Source organism: Phascolarctos cinereus, unplaced genomic scaffold (assembly GCF_003287225.1).
Source record: "Phascolarctos cinereus isolate Bilbo 61053 unplaced genomic scaffold, phaCin_HiC Scaffold_726;HRSCAF=1367, whole genome shotgun sequence".
NCBI lineage: Eukaryota > Metazoa > Chordata > Mammalia > Diprotodontia > Phascolarctidae > Phascolarctos > Phascolarctos cinereus.
In genome coordinates, this window is record NW_027556098.1 from 408,310,634 (window position 1) to 408,319,486 (window position 8,853).

Sequence of the window (8,853 nt, forward strand, 5' to 3'; positions counted from 1 at the left end):
AAACACAAACAAAAAACACCTTCCCTAGACCCTTCCTTCCCCTTATTATTGGAGGTCTCTCCTCTCTCAGCCAAATTCCTTTAAAAAGTCTCCGTGCTCACTGACTCCACCCTGATGCTTCTTCAGTCTTTTGCAATGTGGCTTTCTGGTTTCTGACCTCATCACTCATCTGAAACTTTTCTCTCCAAATATCAGTAATTTGTAGATCTGAGAGGCTTGCCTCAGTCCTTTTCAACTGATCTGCTGCATTTTAGACTATTGATTATTCTCTCCTAGATAAGTTTCTCATCTGTAATTACATGACTCTCTTCCTACCTGTCTGGCCATAGTTTCTCCACTGGCTTTGCTATCTCTATTAGTCACATCACACTCCCTAATTGTGGGTGTTCAATGGGTAAAGAAACATTTAATAAATGTAGCTAGGTAGTAAAGTGGATAGAACGCCAAGCCTGGAGTCAGGAAGAGTTGATCAAATCAATTAACCTATGTAAAATTCTTTACAAACCTTAAAATGTTATAAAAATGCTAGCTAGCATTATTAGTTTTTATTATTTCCACTTCATTTTGGGTATTTGTTTTATTATTTATTTTATATCGCTTTATTATCATTATTAATTTGTTCTTATTTCCCCAGCACCTAGCATATGGCATCTTCCAAATTTCTCTGAGTGCTGCCTTTTTTAATGGCATTCCCAGGCAGGACTTGCTTTCTGCCAATGCATGGGTTTTCTTCTGCAATTCCCAGTCGCCAGAGGCCTTGAGATGTTAAATGCCTTGTCTAGGGTCACACAGCCTGGCTGGGTCAGAAACTCGCCTTAAACGCTACTCTTTCCTACACCAGCTGTCTCCCTCCGGTTACTTTGCCTCCCGCCTGCTTTGTGGAATGAATGAATGAATGAGAACAGTGGAGAGCCACAGCAAAACTACAACTCCCATCGTGCCCCGCGCCCAGCTTCGCCCAGAATGCTCCTCACCTGCCGCAGATGCCTCCTTCTCCTCCTCCGCTGCTTTTATCTGGTCCTTCCTCCGCCCGCTCGGAGCCACGTCCCCCCCCGCCCGCCCCGGGTCTCGGCGGGAGGGGGAGGGCCCTGGAAGAGGCTCGGGCCTTCTATTGGCCACTGCCCGCCAGAGGGGCGGGCCGGCCCGGGGCTGCGGCCTCTCATTGGCCCGCGACGCCGCGGACGGGCGCGGTACGGGGGCCGCGCGGTCCTTTTTGGCGTCCATCGAGGCCAGGTCGGTTCTCCTGGTCCGGGATGCAGCCGGGGCCCGGCGGCGGCGCGGCGGCGGGGAGCGCCCGGCACCGTAAGTGGCGTACGTGGCCAGCCGGGCCGGGTCGGGCCGGGCCGGGAGGAGGGGACCGCGGGCCGGGCCAGGGGAGGCGGCGGCGGCCGTTGGGGTCGGGTGGGCGCGGGGGCGGGGCTCGGAAGCGCGGGCGCCTAGAACGGGACACCTAGAACTCCCCCTCCCCCCGCGTTGGGCCTCCGTTGCCCGCCTTGGGCGCTTCAGAGAGAGAAACTGAGGCAGGGGGAGAACCCGCGCTGGGGAGGCTCTGGGAAGCTCCCCTCCCCCGCGGCCGCGGTTTGTCCGCCCGGGCAATGGGCCCAGCCCTTCTGGCGCTCGATCCTCGGAGCGTTTGGCCGGCTTCTGGGTCCTGGCCTCAGTTTCCCCACCAGTAGGCGAGAGCCCCCCCTGCAGGGAGATTATAGTTGGCTCTGGGGGTGGGGTGGGAAATGGGAGCGGGGCGCTGCTAGCATTTATGTAGCGCTTGCTGTGTGCTGAGGTTTGCCAGTATAACCTCACTTGATAGTAGTAATTGTAATAGCAGCAGCCAACCTTCACTGTGTGCCAGGGACTGGGCTAAGCACTCCCAGTGACTCCCAGATCATTCTCTTGTGATCCCCACAGTAACCTCCCAGGTGGGTACTGAGGCAAGTAGAGGTAAAGTGATGTGTCCAGGGACACACAGCCCCGAGGTGTTGGGATCTTCTCGACTCTGGATTCATGGACCTCTTCTCAGCGGACCTCCCACCTGGTTGCATGGGGAGAGTGTTGGCTTTGGAGTCAGTTCCAGGCCTGGTAGCTCTATAGCCATGAGCTGGGCACTCGATGGTCTCAGTTTCCTTATCTGTAAGGTGCCCTTCCACACTAAATCTGTGACTCTGTGACTTCCCTTTGGCAGCCATGAAGAGGAGGGTGCCCGTGGCTGAGCCCAGCTTGGCTGACCCCCACCAGCTCTTCCATGACACTAGCTCAGCTCATGGGCCGGGGAGCTATCCGGGTCACAGGCCCCCCGGGGGCCTGGGCTATGCCTCCCCGTCACAGCCAGCCTTCCTCGCTGACCCCGTGTCCAACATGGCGGTAGCCTATGGGAGCAGCCTGGCCGCCCATGGCAAGGAGCTGGTGGACAGGAATGTGAGTGGACGGAGCTTCAGGGCGGAAGCGGGGTGGGGATAGGGGGATGGGGTGGGGGGCTGCCATCCTGCTGCATTGGGCCTGTCCTGCCTCCTCAGATTGACCGCTTCATTCCTGTCACCAAGCTCAAGTATTACTTTGCTGTGGACACCGTGTATGTGGGGAAGAAACTGGGGCTCTTGGTGTTTCCCTATCTGCACCAGGTGAGAGCAGCTGTAAGGGGTACCCCTAACACCCACCTTCAAGCTAAGGGTTCCCAGCCTGGGCTTAGGGCGGTCGGCAGCCGTGGGGCCGGCCCCGGCCTCGCCTTAGGCTCTGTGGTGTCTGCAGGATTGGGAGGTACAGTACCAGCAGGATGTGCCGGTGGCCCCGAGGTTCGACATCAACGCCCCAGATCTCTACATTCCAGGTACCTCCCAGCAGTCCCCCCCATAACCTGCAGCTGCTCCTCGCAGCCAAGGCCCAGCTTCTTTCCCTTGCCCCCTGGCAGGGGGGATCCCAGCTCCGTGTTGGGTCCCCCGGCAGGATTTCCAAGCTCTCCCCATGTCTCCCCTTGACTCATTTGCAGCTATGGCTTTCATCACATACATCCTGGTGGCTGGCCTAGCACTGGGGACGCAGGACAGGTGAGAGGATGCTGGAGCTGGGGTGGGAGAGGCGGGCGTGGGCAGGGCTTTGGAGAGCGAGCCCCCCAGGCTCAGGCCCTCAGCCAGGCCTCCCCTCAGGTTCTCCCCAGACCTCCTGGGTCTGCAGGCTAGCTCAGCCCTGGCCTGGCTCACAGTGGAGGTGCTGGCCATCCTGCTGAGCCTCTACCTGGTCACTGTCAACACCGACCTCACCACCATCGACCTGCTGGCCTTCTCGGGGTACAAGTATGTAGGGTGAGTGAGGCAGTGCGGATTGGGCATCTGAAGTCACCCCCGAGGCCTCCCGGTGGCCTAAGTCTGGTTGTAACGGGGCCAGGTGCCGGCCTGCTCTGAGCTTCTGGCCTGGCTCTGCCCCCAGGATGATTGGTGGGGTTGTGACTGGCCTGCTCTTCGGGAGGACTGGTTACTACCTGGTGCTTGGCTGGTGTTGTGTGGCCATCTTCGTCTTCATGGTGAGCATGGTTTGGGGTATCCCGGGGGGAGGAGGGGGGCACAGCTGGCACCAGAACCCAGCCCAGGCATCGCTCCCCCTCAGGCTTGGCGCCAGAGTGGCCTTGTTAGATGGGTCCCCAAGAGTATCGTCCCCCTCGGGAGCCCAGAGCGGCGCATGGGCTCCAGCCCCCTCCTCTCCCTCACTCCCCTGCTCCCCAGATCCGGACCCTTCGACTGAAAATCCTCTCCGAGGTGGCAGCTGAAGGCGTCCTGGTCCGCGGGGCGCGGAACCAGCTGCGCATGTACCTGACCATGGCCATCGCGGCTGTTCAACCCCTCTTCATGTACTGGCTCACCTTTCACCTGGTCAGGTGAGGGCCCAGGAGGTTGCTCAGACCCAGAGGACCAGGCCGCTGACCCCTGGGAATGCGAGAAGCGAAGTGGAGCCCCACTGGGGTCAGGGGTCCATCACTCTGGAGCGAGCTGCCGGGCCCACTACCCCTCTCCTCAAGAAGTCCCTGGCCCTTTGACTGGAACCTGCCCGCCTTCTCCACAGATTCATCTCCTCCTTGCTGTTATGCTTGAGCCCAGTCCCAAACCCCGCCCTAGGAAAGAGCCCATCCCCCTCCCCATCTCCTCCTCCTCCTCCCCCAATTCCCATCCTCTAAGGTGCTTAGAGATCTCTAACTGCACAGCATGCTCCAAGCTGGGGCTGCCGCCCATAGTGTCTGTTACAGGGAGAAATAAACCCCTTCGGGGTGCTGCTGAGTGGTGCCTGCCCTTTATTGGCTGGGTAGGAGCGGTCAGCAGGGGCTGGCCAGGGCCCAGGCTTCATCTCCAAGGCCTGTTTAATGCAGACCCAGGCTGCCTTCAGGGGGCCGATCCCTTCTCCCCCTTCTTCCCTTTTTCCTTGGTCTTCTTCACCTTCTTCAGTTTTTGCTCCTTCTGGGGGCCCTGGCCAGGCCCTGGAGGCTGGATAATAGTATGTGGGGAAAAACAATGAAACCTCTGTGGGAAGTAGTTCTGGGTGCTTGACCCTCCCTGGCCAGGCCAGCTGAGTCAAGCTGCTGGTCCCCTACCCCCTCTCCCCCTGGGGCCCCAAGGCCAGTCTGAGAAGGTCAGGGCATGTTGGGCAATACAAGTCCATCTCTTCCCGGGCGCCCTCCCTCCCAGCCCCAGCCCCTTCTTTACACTCAGCTGTTGGGTTCCTGGGGATCTCTGGGTATCTTTAGGTAACCTGATAGTCACCAGGAGAGGGGGCTAGTGCCTAACCTTCCCATCTGTGTCAGAATCGCTGGAGCTGCTGCTGCTGGGGTCTGAGGACTTGCCATGCCTAGCCTGTGGCACAAGGAGAAAACCCCTCAGTCCCCTTGGCCATTGGCTGCTTCTGTGGTCAAGAGGCTTGGGTCCCAAGAGAAGCTACCGTCTTACCTTGGCCTTCTTAGAAATCCCTTCTCCGAGTGCCTGAGGCTTGGGGGGGGGGGGCAGGCAGACCACCTTTTTCAGTCTTCTTGGAATCGGTGCCTAGGGCTACCCATGGTAAAAAAGAGTTGTCTACCCTCTTCCCCCAGAGGGGCCAGGTCCTCAGTCCATGGAGGCAGAGAGCAGGGACCTCATCGTGACCAGAAGAGCTTGGCTGGGGAGCCCAGCCAAACTCGCTGGCTGCCCCAGGCACAGAGAGTTTCTTAGGAGCATCCCCTGGGGTGGGATGGGATGTGAATTTGCAGGTCACCTGAGGACCCCACCGGGCCCATCCTCTCCCATCCCAAGCTGAGGATGTTTGCCAAAACTCCGAAGGGGATCCTGCCTCATTTCTGTGGGGAGGAGGTGGGGGGGGGGCGTCTTCGTTTCCCCAGTATGTTCAGCCCAAACTCGTCTCTTCTCTAGCCCTGCCCCCACCTCAAGTTGCCGCTTTCAGCCCCTCCTTCAAAAGGCCACTGACCAAGGAAGCTGCTTCCTCCTCGAGAGGATCAGGTGTTTAGAGAAGGCTGGTAATCGCCTCATCTAAGCCATCGTTTCACCGAGTGGGAGAGGGAATTGCCCGCCTCACGTAGTAGTAAACAGCCGGCCTGAGGGGTGCATTTCACTATACTGAGCTCAACAGCCCCTCTTCCCCCACCTCTTACCTTGCTAGGGGGAGAGAACCCCCACGTGCAGAAAGGTCGAACTCCACGGCTGGCCGAAGGAGGGTGTGTCTGAACAGGAAGGGAGGGACAGATTGCTGAACCTGAGCGGGCCAGGGAGGGGCTTCAGACAGTCGTCAGTGTCCTTGCCCAGTGGACTCCAACTTTGGAGGTGTTGTGGTGCAGGGGGTGGGAGGCATTCGTAGCCTGTCTTCAGCCCCAGTTCTTCCCAAAGCAGAGTCCCTCGGGAGTAGGGGCTAGGTGTCACGTTGTAATGGAAAGCAAGCATTTGGAGTTGAGAAACCATGTTCAAATCCTAGCTTTGTCCTGGGTGGCCATAAGTAAGTGGTTTCTCCCTGAACTAAATGACTGCTTAGGTCCCTCTCACTCACAGGCCTAGACCATCTTGTTCCCCTCCTTGCCTTCTTTTGGAAGTGGAAGGGCCACAGGAAACCCAGTTGCTCTGAAATTTGGAGTTGGATGGGTTTCAAAGCAAGATGGCGATGGGAATGCCGGGCAGTACCCTGAGAATGGAGTGGCCTACTTTCCATGCCACGTTCCACCAGGGTTCCTTCGCATCACAGTATTGCAGAGTGGGACTAGAACCCAAACATCTACACATCACCTAAGCCTCCCGCCCCCATGGGGAGAACACCTTGAGTTGGGGTCCTCCAGGCATCCACCAGCAGTGTTTGTGGTAGCAGCTGAGCTCCTGCCCCAACTCTCCAAGATAGGACTAGCTAAGGCCAAGGTCGGGAGGGTGGACTGAGGGCTGACTGCCCTCTGAGACAGGCTGGGAAGATGGTATAGTGAGAACTCTGCTGGGAGTCGCATCCGGCTTTATGCCACCTCCAGGGGTGACTTTCTGTGAGACGGTGATTGGCCCTCCTGTCTCCAAACTTCAGGGACCTTGCCTATAAAGTTTGGGTTTTTTCTTTTTTTTTTTCTTTGGCAGGCAATGGGGTTAAGTGACTTGCCCAAGGTCACACAGCTAGTAAGTTTCAAGTATCTGAGGCCGAATTTGAACTCAGTCCTCGTGACTCCAGGGCTGGTGCTCTATCCACTGAGCCACCTAGCTTCCCCTCAACCTTGCCTATAAAGTGATGAAGGTGGACCAAAGATCTCCTTTGCCCTTTTCTTGTGGTAAGGCCCAGCTGGGCCAGCAAGAACTCTGATCTCACTTTCCAAAGGGGACACTTCCAGATCCCAGCTCTGATACGACCTATGTAACCTTGAGGGGGGCTGCACTAGAAGCCCCTCACAACTCAAGGTCTACAATCCCATGTACTCCTTTTTCCCCACTGGGGCTCTAGGCTGGATGGTGAGTTGGAGACCAGTTTCTGGGCATCTCCCTGCCCCCCAGTTTTCAGAGGGCCCGAGTATAGAGAAAATACATTCCACCCCTGCAAGCCTCAATCCACCAACAATGACTGGCAAAGAGGCTATATGGTGTTCCCACCAACAGCTTGACTAAAGCTCCCTTCTCTAGTTCAGCAAATCTGTAATTGTCACCTTGAGGGGCTCAGAGATGACTTCTCCAAAAAAATAGAACCCCACTAATCTAGGATAAGAGAAATACTGAACTGTTTGTGATGACATGCTGTGGACTTTCACAAACCCAGAGGCCCTCGACTGCCTGGAGCAATGAGGGAAGGCTTCCTGTAGGTGACCTGAGTAGGAGTCTGATGGGGAGTAGCAAGCTGGTCCCAGTGGAGGCCTGGAGGCAGCTCCTGGCTCCTGTGGGTGCTGGGACAAGAATGGTAACAAACACTTGCCTCATATCCATGACTTCACTCAGAGGCCACTGTGAGCCTCTGGTGTGAGCACTGCAGACCCGTTAGGGATGCACACTGCACCTGTGACTTGCTAAGTGGCTCTTACCTGGGAAATTCCGGCCACATTCTTCCCCCCCCCCGACTTTTCTCATGGCCTCCTCAGCACTGGGCTTCCAGCAGGCGGTTCCCCACAATCTGGGGCTTGGCTCTGCCAGAGAAGCACGGTCCACTTCCACACCACCACGATGTGGTGCTGGAGGCAGCCTTTAGCAGATGCTGGATGAGAAGATGGGAGGGCATCCTTTCTTCACTGCAAGTTCCCCACCCACAGTGCTAACAGGTGCTGAGGCTGCCTCTCCTGCCCAGGAGCAATGTGGCCACACCACTCTCACCGATGCCGAATGCCCACCGTGCTCAGCTGTGGGCAGGTCCTGACTGGGGAGATGTATAAAGCTCAGCCCTTGTTCTCAGGCACATGGAACAAGGAATGGGACGAAGCCTTAGAACCAAGTGGTCTGCTCCAGGCCTTTGTCCAGGTTCAGCTCAGGGCAGGCAGCACCGTGGGCTGTAGCAGTCAGGTGCGGCCAAGGGAGGGTTGGATTCGGCCTGGTACTCACAAGGCAAGTGGAACCTAAGACCCACCTGCCTGGGGCCTCTAGAGGGGCTGTACCCTCATCAAGCCTGACACCCAAAGGGGCTTCTCTGGGACATTTTCCATCCAAAGTGGATTTTTAAGTCTTGCTGTAAGTTAGGACAAGTCTTCATAGGACACCCACACATACAATGGTCATGGTTGAGGGGCTGGAAGGGACCTTGGAGATCATATGGTTTACCCCATTTTACAGGTAGTTAAATGACCTGCCTGGTGACAGATAAGAGCGAGGGCAGAATCGGGATCCATAAGGGCTCTGACTTAGAACCCAGGACTTTCCTCAGCATGCTGCTGCTGCCTGTCTCACGCCATCTCCTAGCAGCCTGGGGAGGCCGGTAGTGCAAGTGAGGAAAATGAGGCTCAGAGATCGATGACTCAGCCAGGTGACACAGTGAGTGCCCCAATCTTGTCTGCTGCTCCCTCCGCTCTTCCACAGGGCCCAACTGACCCAGGAACAGGTGACACTTGACGTATGTGGAGGACGGAGCAGTGCTGCAAAGCCCAACACCCAGCCCGGCCCCACATCCCATGGATTCGGAGGCAGAGACAGGTGGTGGCCCCAAGGTTTCCAGATCTCAGGGTTTGCTCAGATGTTGCTATCAGGTCAAACCTGTTTTGGGCAGGGAGGAGGCAGAAGAAACGAGTACCCACAAGGAAGCAGGAAATGAACGCCCAACAGGCAGCAGGATTAGCCCTGAAGCCAGTGGCAAACATCTGACTACAACGGGTCACTGCCAAGGTAAAAGCGCCATGTCCAAACATTTCACCAGGGCCTTTCAGAATTGAAGTTTGGCAGAGCAATGTCATGACTG

At 57.0% G+C, this 8,853-nt stretch overlaps 1 protein-coding gene and 1 long non-coding RNA gene across 2 annotated transcripts; one reads left to right on the forward strand and one right to left on the reverse strand.

Annotated features, from left to right (window-relative positions):
- The first annotated feature begins 876 nt into the window (after positions 1-876).
- On the forward strand, positions 877-4,259 carry YIF1B (Yip1 interacting factor homolog B, membrane trafficking protein). The gene is given in 9 exon segments (XM_020978738.2): positions 877-916; positions 919-1,311; positions 2,180-2,412; positions 2,511-2,615; positions 2,743-2,821; positions 2,981-3,038; positions 3,138-3,293; positions 3,418-3,511; positions 3,711-4,259. Coding segments are annotated over 9 exon segments (1,299 nt in total). The 5' UTR covers positions 877-891; the 3' UTR covers positions 3,867-4,259.
- LOC110202541 (uncharacterized) lies at positions 4,257-5,714 on the reverse strand. Its single transcript, XR_002322749.2, has 4 exons — positions 5,618-5,714; positions 4,923-5,021; positions 4,764-4,829; positions 4,257-4,463 (listed from the first exon to the last, which is right to left on the reverse strand). It is a non-coding gene; the product is annotated as an uncharacterized LOC110202541 (long non-coding RNA).
- Positions 5,715-8,853: the final 3,139 nt, after the last annotated feature.